Here is a 27281-nt window from a genome sequence, read left to right on the forward strand (position 1 = left end):
CCAGCAGTGCAAAGGTGAGGGGAATAGGCAGGGGGTACAAAACCCAACAAAAGACCATGTCCAAACCACCCCCCCCCAATACCTTCCCTCAATGAGCTGTGGAGGTTACCTGTGATAGAGTTGCAGGTAGATAGGATAGTGAAGAAGGTGTTTGGTTTGCTTTCTTTTATTGGTCAGAGTATTGAGTACAGGAGTCTTTTCCCTGGGGTAGGGGAGTCCAGAACTAGGGGGAATAGGTTTAGGGTGAGAGGGGAAAGATATAAAAGAGAACTAAGAGGCAACTTTTTCACGCAGAGGGTGGTACGTGTATAGAATGAGCTGCCAGAGGATGTGGTGGAGGCTGGTACAATTACAACATTTAAAAGGCATTTGGATGGGTTTATGAATAGGAAGGTTTTGCAGGGATGTGGGCCGGGTGTTGGCAGGTGGGACTAGATTGGGTTGGGATGGGCTGGACCAAAGGGTCTCTTTCCATGCTGTGCATCTCTATGACTCTCTGATAGGAGTCTCAGGGGCTCTTACATCACAGTGGCAGTGTCACCACCTCTAAGCCAGGAGGCCTGGGTTCAAGGCTTGCTCTAGAAGTGTGCTTTCACATCTCTGAGAAGGATGGTTAGAAAATATTTTGAGACTGTCTTCAGAGGTTTTTGTGATGCACTGGTAGTGTCCCTACTTCTGAATGACAAGGCCCAATTTTAAGTCCCACCTGTTCCAGAGGGTGCAAGAGTATTTGCGAGACAGTCGATGTGAGGATTATCTCCTGGTCCATCCTTAAAGGGATCTGCGTCCCTGAGGGCAGTCAGTTCGACTACAACGAGCGTTTCTTCAACATGAGTTGGCTTTCACGCGATTGAAGAATGTATTTGTAGAATGCGAACTTTCCTTACCCGTATTGGGTATAACGTGATTCCAGTAGCATTGGTTTAAATGGTGCTGCGATTACGGGGATTTGCTTATAACATCGGATTGCACGGGAATGGAACTATAGTGTTATATTGGAATGGACTGGACATGGAAAGGTTTTGGCCAGCTTTCTCGCGTGGTTCACCAATCGCCTCTGCACTGCCCTACCCTCTCACACATTCTCTGCTTCCACACACAGTTACCTGAATTACTTTGCGACAAAATCCAGCCCGACCGGGGTCATCCTCGACCTGTGGGAAGCCCAGAACTTTCCGGATGGCAACCTGAGCTCGCTGGCAGCGGCACTGGAGGAGATGGGAAGGCACGAGACGGTGGTCTCCCTGGCGTCGGAGATCAAGCGCTGACCCCTGGGGGAGGTGGGCGACGTGTCAGAGGGAGGGTCTGTGCCAGCCAGTGGGGAAGCTGAGGGGGTGAGGGGGGGAAGGGGGAGAGGGAGAGGGAGGTCAATCCCACTCGTTTGGAAAATGCCTTTCCGACATTGTGTACATCATCACAACTTGGGCTTCTGACTAACTCGGGCTAACCTTTAACCTGCTGCAGCCCCATCCCACAATCCCCCCCCCCCCCCCCGCCTCTCGGTTTGGCTGTACACAGCTTGGTACAGGTATTTTATAGTTTCCTAGGAAACGGATTTATGTATCCAAATGTGTGGATAAACTTTCTTCAGGATTCTGGTTTCAGTCATTCCCTGGAGAGCCGGATTGACCTGCCTGCACCCCCCCCGCCCCCCCACACCACCCCCACCCCCCCGGCCCCCAGGTCTCAAGTGGGATGCTCATAGTTGATGGGCCAGAGACTTATGTGCCTGCTCCCTTTGGCTTTCCGACCGGTGTCTGTCAGGAGGGGCTGAAATTGTCACGGAAACGCTCTTCACATCCAAGCTGGCAAGTGGAGATTGTCCTGTCTCCTCCCTGACACTCGCGGGGACCTGAAGTTGTTTGTGACACTTGCCCCTCGCCCCCTCCCCAAGCAACCCCCCTCCCCCTCGGTGGTTATTCTGTTTGTTTTTTACATCAGGCTCATTGATAGTGAGGGAGCACTGACACCAAGACAAAAAGACTTGCACGCAAATTCCTCACAGTGCGTCTTACCCAGCAGAAAATTCTTCATTTCCTTCCTTCCTTTATCTCTTTGACTCTTTCTTTCTTACGTTCTTTATTTCTCCCCCTCTTTCTCTCCTTTTATTCTCTTCCTTTCATTCTTTATTACTCCTCTTTCATTCTTTCCTTCATTTTTCTTTTTTTCATTCTTTATTTCTCCCTCTCTAGCTCTTTCTTTCCATCATTCTTCCTTTCCTTTCTCTCATTCTTTTTCTTTCCCCTTCTCTCTCTCTCTCTTTATTTCTCTTTCTTTCTTTCATTCTGTCCTATTTTTCTTCTATCCTGCTTTCCTCTTTTCCTTCCTTCCTATGCCTGCCAGAATTTTATTCCCATCAAGCTGTCCAGAGGTTTCAGGTCGAGCTCTCGATGCCTGGGCGGCGAAATTGAGGTGTATCGGTCAGTGTGATTTTAATAATGCGTTATAATTGCGGTGGTGATGAAATATGTACAAAAGTTTTATTGTAAATCATACATTTGTATCAAACGCCTCAATGCTTATGTGAATTCAGATTATTTTTGAATAAATTCCGCTTTTTGAGAACGTAATGCGATTTGCATCTGCGAAATTTCATCATAGCACTGAAGAGACAACATTGACTAGAAGAACAAAAGACGCAGTAGTTCATTGATTCTGCTTCGTCATTCTGTGAAATCACGGCTGATTTCTGAATCCTCAACTCCACTTTCCTGCCTTGATTACCTTAATGATTCAAAATCTGCCTCTCTCAGCCTTGAATATACTTAATGACCCAGCCTCGGCAGCCTTCTGTAGTAAATAATTCCACAGATTCACTGCCCTCTGAGAGAAGCAGTTATTCCTCGTCTCTGGCTTAAATGGGTGACCCCTTATTTCTGAGATGATGCCCTCTGGTCCTAGACTCGCCCACAAGGGGAAGCAACCCTTTCTGCATCTACCCAGTCCCGTATGTTTCAATAACATCACCTCGTTCTTCAATATCCCATGAATACAGGCCCAACCTACTCAACTAAGACAATCCCCCTCCATATCAGGCATCACCTGAGTGAAACTTCTCTGCGACTAATGTTGGTATATCCTTCCATAGATGAGAAATCTAGAATTGTTCCCAATTACTGTAGCTGTGGTCTGATTTGGCCATCATGCAGAATAGTCTGACAGTCAACACACAGAGTACCACCGTGGGCGGCACGGTGGCACAGTGGTTAGCACTGCTGCCTCGCAGCTTCAGAGACCCGGGTTCAATTCCCGCCTGAGGCGAATGTCTGTGTGGAGTTTGCACATTCTCCCCGCGTCTGCGTGGGTTTCCTCCGGGTGCTCCGGTTTCCTCCCACAGTCCAAAGATGTGCAGGTCAGGTGAATTGGCCATGCTAAATTGCCCGTAGTGTTAGGTAAGGGGTACATGTAGGGGTATGGGTGGGTTACGCTTCGGCGGGTCGGTGTGGACTTGTTGGGCCGAAGGGCCTGTTTCCACACTGTAAGTAATCTAATCTAATCTAATAATTTACAGTAATATTTCAAGCAGTTTTTAACAGTTAAACCTCAATTGAATTGTCAAGTTGTTTATAGTTTTGTTTGTTAACATGCTTCTACAGGTACACACTTTACAGGAAGGGTTTCATTTTAAAATAGTCAGTTCTTCTAATAATGCCATGGTTGCGTTCTTGTGGAACCCCACATTACGGGAAAATCATGGTTTAGAAACAGTGCTTAAAGTGTTTTTAGACTAGATTCCCTACAGTGTGGAAACAGGCCCTTCGGCTCAACCAGTCCACACTGACCCTCCGAAGAGTAACCCACCCAGACCTGTTTCCCTCTGACTAATGTACCTAACACTACAGGCAATTTCCCATAGCCAATTCACCTGGCCTGCACATCTTTGGACTGTGGAAGGAAACCAGAGGTAACCCACGCAGACATGGGGAGAATGTGCAAACTCCACACAGTCACCTGAGGCTGGGATTGAACCTGGGGCCCTGGTGCTGTGAGGTAGCAGTACTAACCACTGAGCCACCATGCTGCCCCAGGGTGATGTCATTGTGTTACAGCTCACACATACTTGAAAAGTTCATGGTTGAGAAACAGCATCCCCAATTCATCATTCCCGTTACAGGAAAATCGCATTGAGGAAACCGGTTTAACAGCAGAAAGACCTGTGTGAATTAGGATGGGTCACTGCTCCCCAACGCCCTTCTCTAATATCCTGACTAATCTGATTACACCACATTCCCTGATAACCCTTCAGTCCACCTTGCTTATCAATAATCTATCCAACTCTGCTTTAAAAATATTCACAGATTTTCATTTCAGTACCTTTTGAGGAAGAGAGTTTCAAAGACGCATGACTTCATTGTGAGGAAAACGTTTCATCTATCTCTGTTTTAAATGGGAGGGTCTGATATTTTTTGAAACAATGCCCCCCCACTCCACCCCATGTTCTAGATTCTCCGACCAAAGGAAATGCCCTCTCCAAATCCATCCTGCCTGGATCCCTCAGAATCTTACATGTTTCAATAAAGTTGCCTCTTCCTCTTTTAAGCTCCAGCAAACACCGAGAAAAGCAAATACAAACCGCAGCAGATGCTGGAAATCTGAAACAAATACTGGAGAAACTCAGCAGGTCTGGCAGCATCTGTGAAGAGAGCAGCAGAGTTAACTTGCAAGTCTGGCATGACTGTACTTCAGAACTGCCTACTTTCTTCAGAGTTCTCTATGCTTCCTTCAGCAGCTATAAGCCTAGCCCCTCTAACCTTTCCTCATAAGACAATCTACTCACCCATTCCAGGTGTTAGAGCTGAGTTGGAGATGAAGGAACAGCACTCCAAATGCTCGTGCTTCCAAATAAACCTGTTGGACGATAACCTGGTGTTGTGGTATTAGAGCGATAATCTTAGAGACGCACAGCATGGAAGCAGACCCTTCTGTCCAACCCGTCCATGCCGACCACATATCCTAGATAAATCTAGTCCCATTTGCCAGCTTTTGGCCCATATCCCTCCAAACCCATCCTGTTCATATGCCCATTCGGATGCTTTTTAAATGTTGTAATTGTACTAGCCTCCACCACTTCCTCTGGCAGCTCACTCCATACACATACCACCGTCTGCGTGAAAAAGTTGCCTCTTGTGTCCCTTTTATATCTTTCCCCCTCACCCTAAACCTATGCCTTCTAGTTCTGGAATGCCCCACCCTGGGGAAAAGACCTTGTCTATTTGCCCTATCCACACCCTACATAATTTTATAATCATCTGTTAGGTCACCCTTCAGCCTCCAATGCTCCAGGGAAAACAGCCCCAGCCTATTCAATCTCTCCCTGTAGCTCAAATCCTCCAACCCTGGCAACATCCTTAGAAAATTTTTCTGAAACTTTCAAGTTCCACAACATCCAATAGCAGGGAGACCAGAATTGCACGCTGTATTCCAAAAGTGGCTGAACTAATGTCCTGTACAGCCGCAACTTGAGCTCTCAGCTCTTGTACTCAATGCACTGACCGACAATGGCAAGTGTACAAATGCCTCCTTCACTATCCTGTCTACCCGCAACTCTACTTTCAACTATGAACCGGCACACAGAGGTCTTTTTGTTCAGCACCCTCCTCAGGACCTTACTATTAAGTGTGTAAGTCCTGCCCTGACTTGCCTTTCTAAAATGCCGCACCTCACATTTACCTACGTTAAAATCCATCTGTCAATGGCCCATCTGATCAAGATCCCATTGTACTCTAAGGTAACCTTCTTCACTGTCCACTACACCTCCAATTTTGGTGTCACCTGCAATGTACATTGCAGATACCTCCTATGTTCTGTTAGTTAAAATGGTAAGAATTAAAAATTGGTTTGCATCCGAGATAACATTTCTAGTGTTATCCTTTTCACTGTGATTACTTGGATCTACTGTAGCTTTCCAAATGCATGGCCCCTGAGTCATTATGTTTTAGTATCAACAACAGAAAGAAGAGATAATGGATAGGTTCTTAAATTGGCAAGGTTTGACCAATGTGTCTCACAAGGATCTGTATTAGGGCCATAATTACTCACATTATTGGTTAACTACTTGGATATATCATAGAAAGTCACATGTCCAAATCTGCTGATGACACAAAGGCTAAGGGATGATTCAGAGTCATTGAATCAAAGAGTCATACAGCATGGAAACAGATCCTTCGGCCCAACTCATCCATGCCGATCAGGTTTCCTAAATTGAACTTGTCCCATTTGCTTGCATTTGACCCATACCCCTCTACACTGATCCTATTCATGTACCTGTCCACATGTCTTTTAAATGGTGTAATTGTACTCATCTCTACCACTTCCTCTGGCAGCTTCCTCCACATATGAACCACTCTCTGTGTGAAAACGTTAACCCTTGAATCCCTTCTAAACCTTTTCCCTCTCACCTTAAACCACTGCCCTCTAGTTCTGGACTCCCCCCACTCCGGAGAAAAGACCTTGTCTATTTACTCTATCCATGCCCCCCGTGATTTTATAGATCTCTATAAGGTCACACCTTCTGACAGTCCAGATGAAAAAAGGCCCAGCCAACGCTTCTAACTCAAACCTTCCAGTCTCAGTAGGTTGAAATCTTCGAGGAGAGAGTGAGGTCTGCAGATGCTGGAGATCAAAGTTGAAACTTTATTGCTGGAACAGCACAGCAGGTCAGGCAGCATCCAGGGAGCAGGAGATTCGACGTTTCGGGCACAGGCCCTTCTTCAGGAAAGGGCCTGTGCCCGAAACGTTGAATCTCCTGTTCCCTGGATGCTGCCTGACCTGCTGTGCTGTTCCAGCAATAAAGTTTCAACCTTCCAGTCTCAGGAACATCCTTGTGAATCTTTTTTCCACCCTTTCTAGTTTAACGTAATCCTTCAATTTAAGGGGACCAGAATTGTACACAATACTCCAAAAGTAGCCTTACCAATGTACTGTACAGCCGTAACATGATGTCACAACTCCTATACTCAATGGTCTGATTTATGAGGGCAAACATGCTAAATGTCTTCTTCACCACTAAATAAAAATCAAAAGAACTGCAGATGCTGGAAATCAGAAACAAAAACAGGAGTTGCTGGAAAAGCTCAGCAGGTCTGGCAGCGTCTGTGGAGAGAAATCATAGTTAATGCTTCGGGTCCAGTGAGCCTTCTGAACACTGAACAGATCTGGTCACTGAGACATTGACATTGTTATCACAGTAGCCCAAGAAACGGGTGTGATTTCCTCCTCATGCTCCTATGAATAGTTCAGTACCAGTCAGTGCTTTCACTGCCCTGCTCCCATCCCATAGACTACAACCGTGTAAACTCATTCTCTCAAGGAAATTTGCACTCACCTGGTTGGGAACAAATTGACCTCGGAGACACCAGATCTTAAAGTCACACACTCTGCACCAAGCTTTGACCATGTTTTAGAAAGTACTGGATGTAAATCATTGAATCGCAGCTTGTTTAAGCTTGTGGGCTCGATTTGTTCGGTTATGGTTGGTGTCGTGCTGTCTTAGGTGTACCAGAAATTCTGGCTCTCGCAACCCACAATCCAAGTGCTCAAAGATTGAGGGAACTGTTGTTGCATCAAAAGCTGTGCACTACCCACCTGAGAACATCGTCTACTGCCATCTCAGTGAGAAACTGATTTTTAAAAAGAATCTGCAATATTCAGAATTAGGAAGAAAATCTTTCCCCAATGTTAAAGACAGGCTCGCACTTACATTACATTGTGTTAGATCAATTGTTTGTTACTGACATGGCTTCGTTGTGCCTCTTTAACTTAACCATGTCATTTGTATCCCACTTCTGAGTTTTACAACAGGGTGAGATTTCTACTCAAAGAATTAGTTTTTCTTAATATGTGTGGGGGTAGGGTCAACAGGCCTATATGCTCTTGAGAACGTGTATTGAGACATCTTTTTGAACCACTCCCTAACCTCATGTAGCCTTGGTGCAAATATGGACAGAACAGATGAATTCCAGAGGTGAGATATGAGTGCCAGCTCTTGACATCAAGGCTGCATTCAACCGAATGTGGCATCAAGGAGGCCGAGCAAAACTTCAATCAATGGGTATGGGGCAAACCTTCTGCTGGTTGGGAGTCATTCCTGCCACGTAGGAGGATGGCAGTGGTCCTTGGTGCTTAATCATCTCAGTTCCAGGAATAGAACAAAGGACAATACAGGACAGAAACAGGCCCTTCGGCCCTCCAAGCTTGAGCTGACACATTTTGCCCTTCCATTTTAAAACTGTCTTCATTTACAGGATCCTCATCCCTCTGTTCCCTCCCTGTTTATATGCTCGTCCATGTGCTTCTTGAATGCTGCTATTTTGTCTGCTTCCACCACCTGTTCCGGCAGGATGTTCCAGGCACTCACCACACTTTGTGTGAAAAATCTCTCTAAACCCTTCCCCCCACCCCACATTTTGAGCCTGTGTCCCCTATAGTAACTGACCCCTCCACCCTGGGAAAAAGCCTCATACTTCCCACTCTATCCATGCCATTTACAATCTTATAAACTTCTAATCAGGTCGCCCTTCAACCTCCTGCATTCCAGTGAAAACAAACCCAATCTATCCAGCCTTTCTGGGTAACTCACATCCCTCATACCAGGCAACATCCTGGTCAACCTTTTCTGTAGTCTCTTCAAAGTATCCACATCCTTCTGGTGGTGTGGTGACCAGAACTGGACACAATATTCCAAGAGTAACCGAACAAAAGTTCCATAAAGCTGCAGCATAACTTGTCCATCCTTATACTCAATGCCCCTTCCAATGAAGATAAGCATGCCATACGCCTTTTTTACTCCCTTATCTACCTGTGCTGCCACCTGTGGACCTGCACACATAAAGCTTTACTCCCCGTCAATTGGATTTGAAGGGTCTGTTCTGAGGAAGTAATTCCTTGACTCAAAACTTTAGCTCTGATTGTCTCTCCACAGATGTTACCAGACCTGTTGAGTTTCTCCAACATTCCCTGTGCTTGTTTCAGGTATCCAGAATCCACAATACTTTGCATTTATTTAGGGAGAGCAGTATTACTGGATTCGCATTTTCTGCACTATTGCACCCAGAGTGAAACTGAGAAAATGCACACACAAACACACACACACTTAGAGACTTCGACACACATTGACTCACAGACATGCAAAACTCACATAGACAGAGAGGCACACAGAAATATACTCACAAATAGACACACACACTCAGACACAGACTCATGCTCACACACACACAGACACATATAGAACACCTACACACACAGACGCATATAGTCTCACCGACATACAAAACTCACACTGACAGAGAGGCACACAGAAATACACTCACAAGTAGACACACACACACACACTCAAACATAGACACATACTCATGCTCACACACACAGACACATATGCACACCTAAACACACACACAAGCGCACATAGAGCTCATAGACATACCCAGACAGACAGGCACACAGAAATACACTCACAAATGGACACACACACACACACTTGCACACCAAAACACACATTGACTCAGACAGGCACACAGAAATACACTCACATATGGACACACACAGACACATGTACACACCTAAACACACACAAAGTCCGAGTTGAAAATATCACTGTCTGAATTTGTTTATTTGGGAATTGGGTAAACACAGTACATATTTATAGCATATACAACTAATATTCTGGATTCTAATCCCTCTGATTTACAACTATTTACAGTTTAAATAAGGCACTGCTCCCCAGTGAGCTGTAGCTTTTTAAAAAAAATCTCATCTGTACAGATGTTAAAAAAAATGCTTTGTTTCCAGTTATACAATTGATAAAGTTTCATTTGTTGCATCCCCCCACGTACACTGCAAAGTACTGGTATCCCAGCACTGTCCCCAGTTTCAGCTTTCCTGACTAGCAGACTGGAGAGGCAAACCTCTCCTGAGAGATTTTGGGAAGGAATAGTGGATCCCCTTGTGCCATTTAGGTGAAATGCTGTCTGCGTTACAGACCCAGCAATGGTCTTTCTCCCATACCCTCACATGGCTTGGTTTTCACCAGAGGCCAACTATTGGGAGGAAGGGTGCGGGGAGCCACTGGTGGGGTAAGAGAGGGTGTACACACCCAGGTGTACGGGACTGTAATAATGCACACTATGTGCACAGGACTGAAACCATTCCCCATTTGCCAACCGAGAGACAATGCTGTGCTGACTTTGAGAAGCTGTCCACACAGCATGCAAGAACCCAACAATGTATGTACATGCTTGGAGCTAATTGGGAGATAGCTACCATTTGAAATGAAATGGATTCAGATTGGACGGAGTGTGATTCGGGTGAGTCAAAAAAAACATTCAGAAACTGCAGGAGCACATTCTGCACCCAAAAGGTCTTTGAGGATTTTGGACATTGTGCTTTAAAAAATACACAAAATAAAACATAATATTGCATTTTTCTTCCTACTCTTTCAGTAACAGGGATTTCGATTGTCCAGCACTTAGCTCTACTCGACAGTCCCTCTAATGACATACAAATTCACACGACAATTCAAGATATCCTCCCAATGTTCAGACTGTTACCACCTTCTCTCTCCCTACCCAGAGAGACAAGTGGTCAAAGAGCCAACTCCACCTCTAATGGATCTTAAGTCCAACGGGGGTCAATTACAGCAAAGGGTTCAGGGTTTTTTTTTGCTGGGAACTGAGTGACGATCGGATGGTGCCAAATATTTGTTTAACTGTTCGAGTACAGATAATATATTGAAACCAAATGCTCCCCACTGAAGTAACAATGAGGATTTTCCCCAACCTTTAAACTGACTTGATTTTCTGGTGGAGTTTATTTTGGTCAACATGTTGAGACAGATCCATTCTCACAGATATTACCTTCACTGTTGCAATGAACATTTGCAAACCAGATATAGAGTCTTTCTCAGCAGCAGTACGTTCAGGGAGTGAGGGGATGCTGTGAAAGAAATGATCGGGTATCATCAGTTTTCGATTGAACAGGGAAAGGCCAAGTGGAGCAACGTCTCTCTCTTCGCTCTGTGAAATCACTTTAGGCAGAACAGTGCCCTGTCTAATGGAGCTGGGCTCATCAAGGTGGTCATTAATTCAGCACAAGGTGATTTTACCTATCGTTGTCATTTGAAAGATGAATAATCTGAGGACGGGAGTCATTCGGCATGGCGCTCCTCAGTGTTAACACGTTGGCAAGTTGGTGAAACGTCTTGTCTGGCACCTACCCTCCTTTTCCATTCTGTTACTGAAATAACAAAGGCTAGCATCGCCTCACCCTTTATTTATATGCGCACAGTACATGACACTGACCCAGCCAGCTCAGAGCTGGCTCCTAAGGTGAGCAGAATTTCCTGTCTGTATCTATCAGCCAGGGCTCCCTGATTGGACCAGTTCAACAGGCCCAATGAGGGATCTTATATTCTATGAGGTCCACCTGACTGATGTCATTCCAATCATTACATGTGGTACTTTCCATTCACAAGATGCTGCTGCCAGTCCAACCAATGTTCTGCCAAACACGAGTAACATTGTGTATGAGTTTTAGTGCCAGTATGATGCATTGACCCTTGATGCATCATTGATGCTCATGATCCTTGCGATGGACTGAAATCAAATTGCATGCTCCTTCAGTTGCTTGTGTTAGGCTGATCACAGACTGAACTCATCCTGACAAACCCAAAATATGTCAACCGTCAGATGAGGTTGTATGTTTGGGAGACACATGCGAAACAATCCTGAGTGTGTTAACAACTTCACTGACAATCAATGAAAGATAATCAATCATGCCAGTAACATGATTCATTTACACCTTTACACACGCATGCAGAGACAGGACCCATTCTCTACAAACAAAAGGAATATGTTCAAGTCTTTTTTTTCTAAATTGCCTGGGAGCTTGAGGAGCCAATAGTTTTGTGCAACCAAACCTTTCAGCAAGTGTTTCTCTCACAGTATAAATTGTCAAGGTCATTTGAAATTTGGAATTCTTGTGTTTGTCCTGATGAGAGCAAGATGGAAACCTTCAGCAATTTGTCTCTCTTTCCCATGACGTTCAGGGTCTGTGTTAAAGCTCATTGTTCAGACAGAGTAGAAGGGGGTTCGTTCTCTGTCTCTAAACAGAAACAATCCTGGCCAGAAGGTGCATCTTGTTAGCGTTGTGTGTGTCTGCTCAGCAGAGGGGGAGACTAATTCAGATCATGAGGGAGACATTGTCCAAATCAATAAATTAAAAGCCAGTAAGTAAAATTGAAGGGAAACATTAATTCAATCTGCTGATAAATTAAATGAAATTTTCCATGTACCCCTAGAACATGTGAGTGTCCAGTGAGGGTAAATAATGGCGCAGCTAATCAAAAGGAATCACAAGAGGAATAGTGACCAGTTTATTTCAAACTAACTCAAGATGGAACTTAAATGACAGTTTAATAGCGTTTAATGTGGCAGGATTAGGTCATAAAGCCATTTGAACCTATCAATAAGGTTGTGCCTCAGCTCCCAACTGCATGAACAGAGTTAGTTCAGTTGGCTGGATAGCTGAGCTGTGATATTGAGTAATACCAAGAGTGTGGGTTCGATTCTCACAGCAGCTGAAGTTACCATGAAAGTCTCAACCTTTCCCCCTCCTCAGGTTAAAACGCTACTAGCTACCTTCCTCCAATGAGAGAGCAGCTTTATTCTTTGTGTAGGTGATTTTTAGTCTCACAATAGAAATATATGAGGCATTAAAAGGTTTTTTATTTGGTTACTATTTCATGATTTCCAAATGATGGTAGGATAAGGGGGTAGGAAGGAGAGGCAGTTCAATCATGACCTTTCTAGTTTCAAGGATTCTTTTTTTCAATGTTCACAGGATGTATGCAAGGCCAGTGTTTCTTAACCATCTATTTTTGTTTTGGAGGAAGTGATGCTAAGTAACCTTCTTGAATCTCTGTATGGACACCAAAACTGCTAATTATTTTTAATTCATTCATGGAAAGTAGGTGTCACTGACTGGGCCAGTATTTCTTGCCCATCCCTAGTTACCCCTTGAGAAGGTGGTGATGAGCTGCCTTCTTGAACCACCGCCGTCCATGTGCTGTGGGTTGACCTATAATGCCGTTGGGTAGGGATTTCTAGGATTTTGACCCAGAGACAGTGAAGGAACGGTGATACATTTCCAAGTCAAGATGGTGAGTGCATTAGAGAGGAATTTGCAGGTGGTGATCCAGGTATCTACTGCCCCTTTCCTTCTAAATAGTAGTGGTCATGGGTTAGGAAGGTGCTGTCGAAAGAGCCTTGATGAATTTCTACAGTGCCTTTAGATGGTACCTTGTAGCCTTGTACACACAGTCGCAATTGCGTGCCAGCCGTGGAGGGAGTGGGTGTTTGTGGATGTGGTGCCAATGAAGTGCTTTGTTCTGAATGGTACCAAGCTTCTTGAGTATTGTTGGAACTACATCTATCCAGGCAACTGTGTCTTTTCCATCATGCGCCTAACATGTGTCTTGTAGATGGTGAACAGGCTTTGGGGAGATAGGAGGAGAACTATTTACTGCAGATTCCTCGCCTCTGACCTGCTTTTGAAGTCATAGTGCTGGTATGGTGATGCCAGCTGAGTTCCTGGTTAATGGTAAGGTGAGGGGAGAAGTTACAGAATTTTGACCTAGCGACATTGAAAAAATTGTGATATTTTTCCAAATAACAATGATGTGTGTCCACAGGATGGTGGCAATGATAGTATTAATATGGTCTGTCTATTCTGGGCACGAGTAACTTCCAGGATATTGGTGGTGTGGGGGGGGGGGGAGGTTGCGGTTGTTCATTGAAGTTAATATCATTGAACATTCAAGCAGGTTAGAGACCCCCTTGCTGGAGATGGTCACTGACTGGTACTTGATTGGTACAAATGTTACTTTCCATTTATTAGCTCAAGCCTGAACGTTTTTTCCAAAACTGAAATTACGGGTTCTGAAACGGAATGGTTGGATGGGCTACTATTCTGTTATTGATTTTTTTAAATACTGCATGTCATAAGGAAATTCTTTAGTTAATAGGTGAGATTTCAGATATGCTGGAGCTGTAAAGATGACTCAGGACACTAAATCACTAAAGGTGAACATATCAGTGCAAAAACAAAACCCCAAAAGCTGAAAGGAACACAAAAATCAATAGGAAATCATTTAGCCCATTGAGCCTGTTCTGCTATTCTGTGGAATAATGGATACTTTTTGCTGTAATTCTATATGTCTGCCTTAGCTCTATATCATTTAATATAGCAGACAGTGAGTACTGCAGATGCTGGAGATCAGAGTTGAGAGAGTGGTGCTGGAAAAGCACAGCAGGTCAGGCAGCATCCGAGGAGCAGGAGAATTGACGTTTCGGGCATAGGTTCTCAAAACGTCAACTCTCCTGCTCCTCAGATGCTGCCTGACCATATCATTTAATATGTCTGGTTATCAAAAGTCTATTGATTTCAGATTTAAAAATTAGCAATGGATGCAGCTCACGGATGGAACGTTCCAAACGCTGTGAACTGCACCAAAGAAAACACTTGTGTTTCTTCTTGTTGGCTAATTAACAGGACGTATTGTATGTTATAATGGCTTTAGTGTTTTTATCCTTGAATAAATATTGGGATATAGTGAATTCCTCTCACTTCTTTGCATGTGTTTCCTAACTTCACTCCTGAAAGAGCAGCACGGTGGCATGGTGGTTAGCACTGCTGCCTCACAGCGCCAGAGACCCGGGTTCAATTCCCGCCTCAGGCAACTGTCCGTGTGGAGTTTGCACATTCTCCCCGTGTCTGTGTGGGTTTCCTCCGGTTTCCTCCCACAGTCCAAAAATGTGCAGGTCAGGTGAATTGGCCGTAGTGTTTGGTGAAGGGGTAAATGTAGGGGTCTGGGTGGGTTGCTCTTCGCAGGGTTGGTGTGGACTTACTCGCCCAAAGGACCTGTTTCCACACTGTAAGTAATCATCGGTTCTGTTCAATCATCATCTTCATTTATAGAGAATATAGCTGGAAGTTTTGAGGCAGAAATATGATAGGAATGCTGAACATTGGGGCACTGGATCCACTGGGGCCCATCCTTACAACGAGGGTTATTGTCAAAAGTTCCCCTGTCTCTGGGATTCATTTGGAAACCAATGGGATGGAATGCAACCAGGCAACATGTGAAATGTGAGGCTCCCAAATAACTTCAGAGTAGCATGTCCTGAAGAAATGGCAGTAAACTACTAAACTCACTGCAGCACCTTTACAATTCTTCCCAACATTGTAACCATAAGTCCCCACATGGTTGTCCAAGTCTCTAATCTGACATGTACCCACTGTCATGAGTGCCCACTAGTGGCATATAAAACAGGGGAGAATCTCAGCGACTTGGGCGAGCACCTTTTGGGATTTAGAACCTGTCTCCCTCCTCTCTCCTTTCTCTGTTTGGGGGTTGAGTGGTTTCCCAGCTGAGTAACCTGGTTGCTAACGTTACATTCATTGCCAGGGTCTGACTGCCAGGGACACCTGTTCTCTGAACCTATGAATTTACCACCAATGATGGTCCACCATGAATTCCCAGAGTGCTGCTCCAACATTATGAACTCTGGACCAGGAGGTTATTCCTCTCATAGCTTAACAAATTCCCTTTCAATCCTCTGACCACCGAAAACGTTTCTGTAAGAGCAGTATGGCTCTTGAAGGAGATACAAAGGAAAGTCAGAAAGCATGATGGAGTGACAAGAGATTCAAGACAAAGATATTTGCACACAGTTCCAGATGAGCTAACCTGGCCAGATGGAATCCAATTATCTGGAGACGGTTTTGAATGGAAGGTGAAGACATTACAATCCATGTCTCACATTGTCTGAGTTCCTGTCAGTGCTTGTCAATAAATGTCACATTCCTGTCACAAGGCCCCTTCCCATCCACTTCTCTTCGGTCAAAGGAATATCCACACGCATACTCAATTAAACGTTCTCATGGGTGTCCATGACAGGGCAGACAGCGGCGGAACACATTCTCTCGTGATGAGGACGTTTGCTCTCAGTGGACTCCAGGCAACAACTTCCGTCCCTATGGTCATCAGAAACTCAGCTCAGTTAAACCTTACAGCAGCTCCACTCAGTGTTAACGGCGTCAGTTTATGTACAATTGGAGTCAGGTTGGAGTTGGCTTTTTGAGTCTCTTATTGCATAACACTTCTCAAAAAAAAACAAATTAACCAAGTGAACAGCTTTCACAGAAAGCGAGCATGCAACCTCCCTTTGTGTTAATCTCTTGAATACCTGTTTGTTTTTAACACTATGTAAGCAGGAAATACCCAGTGGATGCTCCTTTTGCCATCTCTGGTGGCTGTGACAGTTCACTTCTCCCTCGTTAATCAGCCATTGCTGCACCAACGATCAAGGGGTTGAAATGACTTAAACAGAAAAGATAGTTTAGAAAGGGTCAAAAGGCTGTCACTCTCCCATCCGCTACGGGTCCGGTGCTATGTGAGGGTCTTGAACACCGAGTGGAGATTTGGCGTTGCATCAGAGTTTAATATCTTGAGATTCTGACATTTTAGCCAAGGTTTTCTTCACTCGGAGAGCTGTTAGCCGAGAAGCTGGATTGTGGGCCCAGCACTCTGTCATGACTTTTCCCATTTGTCTCAAACACTGTGAAGGCAAACACACAAATGGGCATAAACCAAAGCAAATGGGCACTATCACTATCCTTCCCTGCACTACAGTCCCAAGGCTTCACTTGTTGAACGTAATACGGAGCAACTGCCTGATAAAACAGCAACCCTTGTTTTCAAACCCCTCACATTCCCCCCATCTTTGTTACTCATGCAGCCCCCCAACTCCCCCCCTCCCCCCACCATTCCTGTGCTCCTCCTCTTCCAACCTCCGGCTTATCCTCAATTTTAATCATTCCATGGATTTTAAAGATGGTCCAAAATGAGGAGATGGAAGTGAAGTCATGGAGGGATTTGAGCTTGTAGGTGGGACCATAGTTTACAGGATCAAGGGGAGGATTTGTATCCTCAACAGTTGGCAGGGCAGTTGGGGGCAAGAAAGAATGCTAAGAGTTTCAAAACCAGGAAGGACTCACAGCTGAGAAGGCAGAGGTGTTTATAATATCAACTAAAACAGTCAGAAAGGTCAGAATTTAGTCTGTACAGAATAAGCATCACAAATGCTTCACCAGATCACAAAACCTGTTGCTGTCCTCAGTGTGAAGCATTGAAACTTAATATGAGTGAGCACGGATGATAATTAACATGTGCGTGTTCATAGCACCCTGTCGAATAATTCAGATCTTACAGCTCAAAGTGACAGAGTTAATGGTCAGTACTGGAGGCAGCCCCAAAGTGGGAGCAGGAGACCTTCTTGGTCAAGTAGGAAGAAACATCTACAGAAACTCAGCAAAACAGGGCATTTAGAAGGGACTTGGCAAAACACAAGCATCACAAGTTTCCTCAGTGGCTGTATCTTCAGTGGAAAACACAGTCTGGCATCTCTGGGCGATCTCCGAGGACACGCTGCCATACTTACAGTCATCGACTGGGAGAAATCTTGATGGTGATCTACTGAAACATGACCTGCTGAAACATGATCTGGAGAACACACTAGAAAGTGGTTTCCAAAGGAGAGAGACCTTGGAATTGAAACACTAACTCTGTTTCTCTCCCTCTGCAGAATGCTGCCAAACCTGCTGAGTTTCTCCAGCACTTTCTGATCGCCAGCGCTATGCTTTTTCTGATGGGAAATGGGATTACTGCAATGTTTCTGATGTTATGAACTTTCAATTCCAGACTAAATTCATTAATTCAGTTGAAATGGCACCAAGACGGGACTTGAACCCCTGACCTTGCATTACTAGACTATTCACAGAACAAATGCTTTCATCTTATTCTTCATTGTTCTGTTACACCATCCACCTACCCCATGCTCGTCTTTAACAAATGTCTATCTTACCTCGTCACTGGTCCATCGATTGGGGAAGGATGGTCTCAGCCGCTTGATACACACCACCTCCCTCATATCTTCAAAGGATGGGTCACTGGGCACTAGATCATGGTAAGGGAGCTGGTACTCTTCAACAATGCCTGTTGATGGAAATGTCATGCAGCACTGACAAACCACAATACAGGATACATTCTACTGAAGTAAATCCCTCGCCATTCCAGCTCTCCCCTCAGTGGCAGATACCATAAATCCCTCAGCGAGTCTGCCCGCTCTCAAGGCAAAAGTGAGGGCTGCAGACGCTGGAAACCAGAGTCTAGATCAGTGCGGTGCTGGAAAAGCACAGCAGGTCAGGCAGCATCCGAGGAGCAGGAAAATCGACATTTCGGGCAAAAGCCCTTCATCAGGAATGAAGACCTGATGAAGGGCTTTTGCCCCAAACATCAATTTTCCTGCTCCACGGATGCTGCCTGACTGTTGTGCTTTTCCAGCACCACTCTAATCTAGACTCTACCTGTTCTCAAAGTTATGCCAACTAACTGTTCAGCACAGGAGCAGGAGTAACTCAGTACTGACCCCTGCTGGAACTCCTCTTGACAGGCTTCTGGTGAGTGAAGAGATTGTGAGGGGAGCATTAGACAGGGAGCACAGAAAGATCCAAGCAATCTTAATCTTTGACATAATAGGATTATGTCAAACATAGCCAGAAACAGAAGTGTTGTTAGCACACTAATGTGTGGCATGTTACCAGGTTTGATCAGGCTGCTAAACTCTGGCCATTACCAGCAGCAGAGCAAGGTGAACCTTTAAAAAATGTATCAAATATTAAAATTGTTTACGTTTGTCACTGTGAAAGAAAATACCCATTCAAACAAAAACCAGTGTGATATTTTTTATAGCAGCTGAGAGTTAGTCAGTAACATGCTGTTTATTGATCTCGGAGCTGCTGTTTCTCAGCAATCAGGAAAAGCGAACTATAAAATACTCAGCTTCAACTGACAGATAAGGCTCAACTCACTCTCAGTCCAAAAGGTGGGACTCAAATTCCAACACACACACACACACACACGTGCATGCACACGCAGGCACCGCACGCACACACACACATAGACACACATGCATACACACGTGCACGCACACGCACAGACACACACACACACACACACAGACACACACAGACACGCACACACAGACACACACACACACACACAGACACACAGACACATATAGACACAGACAGACAGGCAGACACACAGACGGACACACACTGACACACACACTTCTTTTCAAAACACTTTGAATACCACTGCAACTTTTACCTTTCATCATACATTATCTGCTATGATTGGCCTGACTTAGAAAGTGCAAATTCACATGGCCTCACAGCTATCGACAGTTATCTGTGACATTCCCCATCAATATTGCTCTGGAATTCAGAATTTATTCTCTGGGTCTGTACCAAATCCAAAAGCAGGCAGATGGGGCATCTTTGGGCACCCTGCCATCCTCCATCCAACTCCCTTGAGTAGTTTGTACAATTCATTACAAACAAATTGAATGAAAACAATTAAATAAACATAGGAACACAGGGAGACGTTCAGGCCTGTTTAACTGTTCAGGTAACTCACGAGCCATTTGTCTCATAACTCTATCTACCACCTTTGTTAAGCAGCTTTTAATACTAATAGCTCATCATTTCCTAATACTTCTGCCCTGTATGTTATTTCTTCCAAGCCTCCACCCATCCCTATGTTGGTAAACACCTTCGATACTACAAGCCTCTGAGAAGCCAATGTTTTTCCTACCCTGGTTATTTGTGCATCCTGATTTTAAACACTCTACATTGATGACTATTGGTGGGCGGCACAGTGGCACAGTGGTTAGCACTGCTGCCTCACAGCGCCAGAGACCCGGGTTCAATTCCCGCCTCAGGCGACTGACTGTGTGGAGTTTGCACATTCTCCCTGTGTCTGCGTGGGTTTCCTCCGGGTGCTCCGGTTTCCTCCCACAGTCCAAAGATGTGCAGGTCAGGTGAATTGGCCATGCTAAATTGCAAGTAGTGTTAGGTAAGGGGTAGATGAGGGGTATGGGTGGGTTGCGCTTCGGCGGGGCGGAGTGGACTTGTTGGGCCGAAGGGCCTGTTTCCACACTGTAAGTAATCTAACCTTCAACTGATCAGGCCCTCATCTCTGGAGTTCCCTCCCTAAATCTCTCTGCCAATCCAACACTCTTCCTTCCCTTCTTTAAGAGAGCCCATAAAACCTCTGGCTATGATTGAGTTTTTGTCCTAATGTATCCCGACATGAAGTAGTGCCCAATTTTGTTTGACAGTATTCCTCTGAAGCTCCCAAGCATTTCACTACTTTAAAGTCACCATGCAGATGAATGTTATTATTTCCTAACAAAACGTCTCCACAGACTCTCTCTGCATTCTGATACTGTGATGATGTTTGACCAGAAGCAGTACAGTCATGTAAATTTGTGGTTTCTTTATGTTGTCTGAAGAACCGTAACTGTTTTGCAGAAAGGTTGGAAAAGATTCTTAAACATTTACTTCCATTGTTTACATCATTTTAATTTTCTTGAATAATAAGAAATATTGATCCATGTGACCTGGCGCCCATTGATCTGGAAGCGGTACCAACAGGATTAAATTCTGATTATAACCATGTGGCTCAACAAAACAGACAGCTGCCAGACAATGGAGAGCTGCAGCAGAGGGGTGAATGGAGAAAGTATATTTATAAGGAGCAGTGTGTTTGTAAGACCATGTAGACCGCTGAAGATAGACTTCAAACAGGGATTGCATATTTAACAAATTTATTGCATTGACTTCAGTTTTACCAGATCTGACAAGACTGTTCTACAGAATTCATTAAAAGGGTTGCCTAAAGGAGTCTCTGGGGCTTCTATACAATCAAGACTATAATAAACCTAGCTAAGGAGCTTGCACAGGTATGCGCTATTCAGGTGAGAATTGTGTCCAGTGGTCTTGGATATAGAGTCCCGACAGTGTAGAAGCAAGCCACATCGAGCCACACAGACACCAACCCCCCCTATATTTCCCATATCTAATCCACCACCTGCACATTTCCCTGGAATTACAGGCAATTTAGCATGGCCAATTCACCTAATCTGTACATCTTTGGGCTGTGGGAGGAAACCCACATGGATATGGGGAGAATGTGCAAATTCCACACAGACAGTCATCCGTGGCTGGAATTGAACATGGGTCCCTGATGCTGTGAGGCAGCAGTGCTAACCACTGAGCCACTGCACCAGTAGAATAAAGCTGCTGATGAACATGACTCAAGGATCAAGCAATCTGATGAAAAGGTGAGGGATGCTATGTAGAGGTAGCATGTTACAGATCTGTGGAACTACACATGGGGTCACATGTTTGTGGGTGCTTGTAGTTTGTAAGAGGGACTTTGTTGTGTCAACTGCTTAAAGTGAAATAGTTAAAGTATCATTTGCCTGTTAATTCATGCTCATTTTACATTGATTCTGATTTGTGCTAAAGTAAAAATTACAAAGAATGAAATCTTGTTGGTAATTTCATTAGGGGAAGATCAGTCAAATTTGGTTATCTTGATTTCTGGCTCCCCCTTACCAATAGCAGATGGAGATCATAACAATACGAACAAGATAAGAGATACCGGTTACCTTACCTACAGAAACACAACGGCGAGCTATTTCCCAGAGGATCAGACCAAAGCTGTACATATCTGCCATGATGTATGATTGGAAATGGTTGCGATTGAGACTTTCGTCCAACACTTCTGGTGCCATGTAACGTTTTGTGCCTACCCTGGTGTTCAAGGGTATGTCAACTTCATTGGTGTCACTATGGAGGAAGGAAGGGAGAGAGTTACTTTCTTCATCCCATCTCTTGTGACACTGCTCAGTGAAAACTTGCTTCTAAAAGTCCCTCTTTCCAGTCAGTGCATTGGGAAGAATGACCGAGAAATCCCAGCACAGAGTGACTAGGCAAGTGGAGATACCTGTGGTATATCATCAGGACAACAAGTGGAGAGTGAACACGGTGGAATCTGGAGTCACACTGAAAAAGCAAGGCTGGGGAAAGTGGTCTCACTTGGCCAGTTTGGTTAGAAGTCAGAGACCATGGAAGTAAAAGGCGGAAATCAAAGGCCAGGCAAAGACATACATTCGTGATGAAAGATTTTTGCCTGAAACATCGATTCTCCTGCTCCTCGGATGCTGCCTGACCTGCTCTGCTTTCCCAGCACCACACTCTCGACAAAGGAGAAACATTATTTCACAAGGAGCAGTTAGGATCTGAAGGGTTCTGCCTGGTAGGTTACAAGGAAGAGGTTACAATTATACACTTCAAAAGGGAATTGGGGACTGGAAGCAGAGCCTAGCAGGGAAGACAGTAGAGCAAAAATGGCAGGAGTTTGTGGGTAAAATTGAGGACACTGTACAGAGGTCCATCCCCAAGAAGAGAAAGATTATCCGGGGAGAGCTTAGACAGCCATGGCTGACAAAGGAAGTCAGGAAATCTATCAAAGAAAAAGAGAGATCCTATAAAGTGGCCAAGAGCACTGGGAAATCAGAAGATTGGGAAGGCTACAAAAACAAATAGAGGATAACAAAGAGAGAAATAAGGAAGGAGAGGATCAAATATGAAGGTATGCTAGCCAGTAATATTAGAAATGATAGTAAAAGTTTCTTTCAATACATAAGAAACAAACGACAGGCAAAAGTAGACATTGGGCCACTTCAAACTGATGCTGGAAGCCTAGTGATGGGAGATAAGGAAATAGCAGGAGAACTTAATAAGTACTTTGCATCAGTCTTCACAGTGGAAGACATGAGTAATATCCCAACAATTAAAGGGAGTCAGGGGGCTGAGTTGAGTATGGTTGCCATTACAAAAGAGAAAGTGCTAGAAAAGCTAAAAGGTCTTAAAATTGATAAATCTCCTGGCCCCGATGGGCTACATCCTAGAGTTCTGAGGGAGGTGTCTGAGGAAATAGCGGAGGCGTTGGTTGAGATCTTTCAAAAGTCATTGGAGTCAGGGAAAGTCCCGGATGATTGGAAGATCGCTGTTGTAACCCCCTTGTTCAAGAAAGGATCAAGACAAAAGATGGAAAATTATAGGCCAATTAGCCTAACCTCGGTTGTTGGTAAAATTCTAGAATCCATCATTAAGGATGAGGTTTCTAAATTCTTGGAAGAGTAGGGTCGGATTAGAACAAGTCAACATGGATTTAGTAAGGGGAGGTCATGCCTGACAAACCTTTTGGAGTTCCTTGAAGAGGTGACACATAGGTTAGACCAGGGAAACCCAGTGGATGTGGTCTACCTAGACTTCCAAAAGGCCTTTGATAAGGTGCCACACTGGAGGCTGCTGAGCAAGGTGAGGGCCCATGGTGTTCGAGGTGAGCTACTGGTATGGATTGAGGATTGGCTGTCTGACAGAAGGCAGAGAGTTGGGATAAAAGGTTCTTTTTCGGAATGGCAGCCGGTGACAAGCGGTGTCCCGCGTGGTTCAATGTTGGGGCCGCAGCTGTTCACGTTATATATTAATGATCTGGATGAAGGGACTGGGGGCATTCTAGCGAAGTTTGCCGATGATACAAAGTTAGGTGGACAGGCAGGTAGTACTGAGGAAGTGGGGAGGCTGCAGAAGGATCTAGACAGTTTGGGAGAGTGGTCCAGGAAATGGCTGATGGAATTCAATGTGAGCAAATGCGAGATCTTGCACTTTGGAAAAAAGAATACAAGCATGGACTACTTTCTAAATGGTGAGAAAATTCGTAAAGCCAAAGTACAAAGGGATCTGGGAGTGCTAGTTGAGGATTCTGTGAAGGTAAACATGCAGGTTGAGTCCGTGATTAAGAAAGTGAATGCAATGTTGTCATTTATCTCAAGAGGGTTGGAATATAAAAGCACCGTTGTGCTACTGAGACTTTATAAAGCTCTGGTTAGGCCCCATTTGGAGTACTGTGTCCAGTTTTGGTCCCCACACCTCAGGAAGGACATTCTGGCACTGGAGCGTGTCCAGCGGAGATTCACACAGATGATCCCTGGAATGGTAGGTCTAACATATGAGGAATGGCTGAGAATCCTGGGATTGTATTCATTGGAGTTTAGAAGATTAAGGGGAGATCTAATAGAAACTTACAAGATAATACATGGCTTGGAGAGGGTGGACGCTAGGAAATTGTTTCTGTTAGGTGAGGAGACTAGGACCCATGAACACAGCCTTAGAATTAGAGGGGGTAAATTCAGAACAGAAATGCGGAGACATTTCTTCAGCCAGAGAGTGGTGGGCCTGTGGAATTCATTGCAACAGAGTGCAGTGGAGGCTGGGACGCTAAATGTCTTCAAGGCAGAAATTGATCAATTCTTGATGTCACAAGGAATTAAGGGCTATGGGGAGAATGCGGGTAAGTGGAGTTGAAATGCCCATCAGCCAAATGCCCATAAGGCCGAATGGCCTTACTTCCGCTCCTATGTCTTATGGTCTTATGGGTAAATACTTGAAGGTTAAAAAATGTTGAGTTGCGTGGGAAGTGCAGGAGGAAGTGGGAACATAGGACTGCACTTTAAAAGAGCAAACCCAGGCTGAATGGACTGAATGGCTCAATGGACTGAATGTAGTCTCCTGTAATCCTAAATGGTTTTCAAGCACACTGACAGAGCTAGAGGGTGTTGGTGCGAGGGATCCAGTATGGGCCTGTTGGGCTGAACTGCCTGGTGAACCTTCCATGTTACAGGGAGAGACTGAGAGACCAACCCCAACAACAGATAGAGCAAAAGGGTGAGAGAGGAGATGGAGACAGAAAGTAAGAAAGAGACAAAGAGAGAGACAAAAGGACTAGCTGAGAGAGAGTGACAGAAAGAAAAAGACAATCAGGCAGAAAGAGAGAGAGAAAGAAATAGATAGACAGAGACAGACAGAAAGGGACTGAGAGGGGAAGCTGCAAAGAGAAAGGCAGACAGACAGAAAGAGAGAGAGAAATAAATAAATAGAGAGACAAAGACAAACAGAAAGAGACCGAGAGGGGAAGATGCAAAGAGAAAGAGTGAGGCAGACAGAAAGAGAGACAGACAAAAAGACACAAGCGCAAAGGAGAGAGAGATACAAAAAAGAGCAAGACACAAACACATTCTTTCAAACACACAGAGACACACACAAACTCTCTCTCATACACACAGAGACACGCACACTCTCTCAAACACACACACACACACACACAAAGAGGGACTAAGGGAGAGGTCAAGAGGAAGAGAGGTGGAAATTCAGACAGTCCTCTCTTCTGACGGCACATGCCCCCTTCCTACTCCCTGGTGCAGGGGTTTACGTTATGTCTGACCTTCTGTGTTCTCTGATTTGAGTGTCCCACCTGATTTACACTCCCAGCAGGAATGTCTGGGGAGATGAGCGGATCTCCTTTTTGCCAAGAGCTCGGTGCAAGGAAATCATGTGTGGGAGGGGGGGAAGAGTCATTCTTCAATATGAGAACCTGTCACATTAATACTTGCATCAATACCCAGATGTAAGCAGCATTTCCATTAATACTTTCTCTTGAGGAGACAGTCTATTGACACGAGGTTCCTCTTCTGCTCCTTCTTTAATCATGTCAGCATCAGATTGATTTCTGTATTTCTCCGACAGTTATAAGGGTAGCAGTAGTTAAACCAGGCATGACACAGAAATGATTGTTTTGATAACAAGCAACTTAGAAATAAGTTTTCTGAAACTCTTGAAGATTTTAAGTGATGGGGCTGTGACTATTTCCTTTCTGTGGATTCCCTGTCCAGTGAAGCAGTTGAGGCTACACCATTGAATGTTCTTAAGGCAAGCAAAGATAGACAGGTTTTTGGACAATAAAGGAATTAAGGGCTATGGTCAGCAAGCGGGTAGGTGGAGTTGAGTCCATGATAAAGATCAGCCATGATCTTATTAAATGGCGGAGCAGGGTCAATGGGCCAGACGGCCTACTCCTGTTCCTGGTTCTAATGTTCTTATGTTTTTTGGCAACTGGCTCCATTGTGGGCATATTGTAAGGAAACTAGAGTCTTGATCATGTGCCCCAGTAAGTAGCAATGCCACACAGACAAGGAGTGCTTTGTGTTCCAGTCTCAGTCAAGGTATTGGTCAGAGCATTCGAACATGACTCCTGCACTCGTGAAGTGAAACGACACTGATGTTTCTTCTCCTGGGTTTTTGGGTTGCAGATACCAGGTTCAATCGTGATTGAACTTTCGTGGTTGAATTGCCAACTGAATACTAGTCACCTGTAACAAAGGAAAAACCTGGTACCCTTGGGGCAGTCCACCGGCTCGGAGGTTCTGATGGTCAGGAAAAGGGAGGAGAGGCGGGTGGGGGACAGGGCTTTGGAAAACCAACACCGGGCAGAAATCAAGGAGAGTTGGCAGCTTTTCACAGCTCACCTGATGAATTTAACAGCCAGGCCCAGATCGGCAATACAGCACATCCCATTCTTTTTCACCAATATGTTCTTGCTTTTCAAGTCACGATGGGCGATGGCTGGCTTTCCCTGCGTTCCAAAGATCTCCGTGTGCAAGTGGCAGAGTCCACTGACCGTCGAGTATGCCAGCTTTAGCATGGCTTTCGTGTCGAGGGTTGTGGACTTCAGGTAATCGTAAAGAGATCCATTCTCATGGTAGTCTGTGATCAGATACAGCTGAGTCCATGACCCTGTCCCTTTGATGTCAGCAGCAATGAAGCCTAAACAAAGACAACAACACAACTGATCTTTAATGTGATAATCACCGAAGCTATCAGATGATTGAGCAAACTATCCTGTCAACATTTCAGGGAGAATGCTCTGAAGGAATGGCTGGGATACCAGGGCTGAAGGATTTTAGTTAGCAAAGAAAAGAGATATGTATCATTACAAGTTTTCCATCTTACATTATCAGGATAAATATAAAATTGTCAAATTTCAAATCATCGGCACAGCTTACACCATAGGTGAAGAAGGTGCTGATTGGTTGTCATGTCAACTCAAATTGGCTAAGATGTGGAGGAGCTGGTATTGGACTGGGGTGGACAAAGTTAAAAATCACACAACACCAGGTTATAGTCTAACTGGTTTAATTGGAAGCACTACCTTTTGGAGCGCTGCTCCTTCATCAGGAGGTTGTGGGGTATAAAACCATAAGACACAGAATCTATAGCAAAAGATGACAGTGTCATGCAGCTGAAGTGATATATTGAACAAACCTGGATTGTTAAGTCTTTCATGTTTTAGAATGGGCTGTAGGTTTCGGGTCATTAATATGTAAATCCCAGAACTTTTTTAAGTCACCTTCTCGAGATAACTTAAGGTTTTATAACAAAGGGTGACGTCTCAGCTCAGACAATGCATTAAAAGT

The 27281-nt window shown here is 44.6% G+C and overlaps 2 protein-coding genes across 11 annotated transcripts in view; one reads left to right on the forward strand and one right to left on the reverse strand.

Annotated features, from left to right (window-relative positions):
- LOC122539499 (netrin receptor UNC5C-like) overlaps positions 1-2570 on the forward strand; it is a 402437-nt gene extending 399867 nt beyond the window's left edge. For all 4 annotated transcript variants that reach the window (XM_043674428.2, XM_043674427.2, XM_043674426.2 and 1 more), the window contains one exon: positions 1103-2570. In XM_043674428.2, the coding sequence (XP_043530363.1) occupies positions 1103-1268 (166 nt within the window). In that variant the 3' untranslated portion in view covers positions 1269-2570. The remainder of the gene's footprint in view (positions 1-1102) is intronic.
- Positions 1-27281, reverse strand: part of bmpr1ba (bone morphogenetic protein receptor type 1Ba) — a 584628-nt gene that overhangs the window by 37846 nt on the left and 519501 nt on the right. For 3 of the 7 annotated variants that reach the window (XM_043674433.2, XM_087979917.1, XM_043674435.2), the window contains 4 exons: positions 26334-26631; positions 21578-21753; positions 17919-18049; positions 9561-16613 (listed from right to left, as the gene is read on the reverse strand). In XM_043674433.2, the coding sequence (XP_043530368.1) occupies positions 16488-16613; positions 17919-18049; positions 21578-21753; positions 26334-26631 (731 nt within the window). In that variant the 3' untranslated portion in view covers positions 9561-16487. Of the gene's footprint in view, positions 1-9560; positions 16614-17909; positions 18050-21577; positions 21754-26333; positions 26632-27281 lie in introns of those variants that run through there. The other 4 variants (XM_087979920.1, XM_087979921.1, XM_087979918.1 and 1 more) reach the window with 3 other exon arrangements.

The sequence above is a fragment of the Chiloscyllium plagiosum genome, unplaced genomic scaffold (assembly GCF_037043375.1).
Source record: "Chiloscyllium plagiosum isolate Xiang-an unplaced genomic scaffold, Cpla_swu_hap1 HiC_scaffold_36, whole genome shotgun sequence".
NCBI lineage: Eukaryota > Metazoa > Chordata > Chondrichthyes > Orectolobiformes > Hemiscylliidae > Chiloscyllium > Chiloscyllium plagiosum.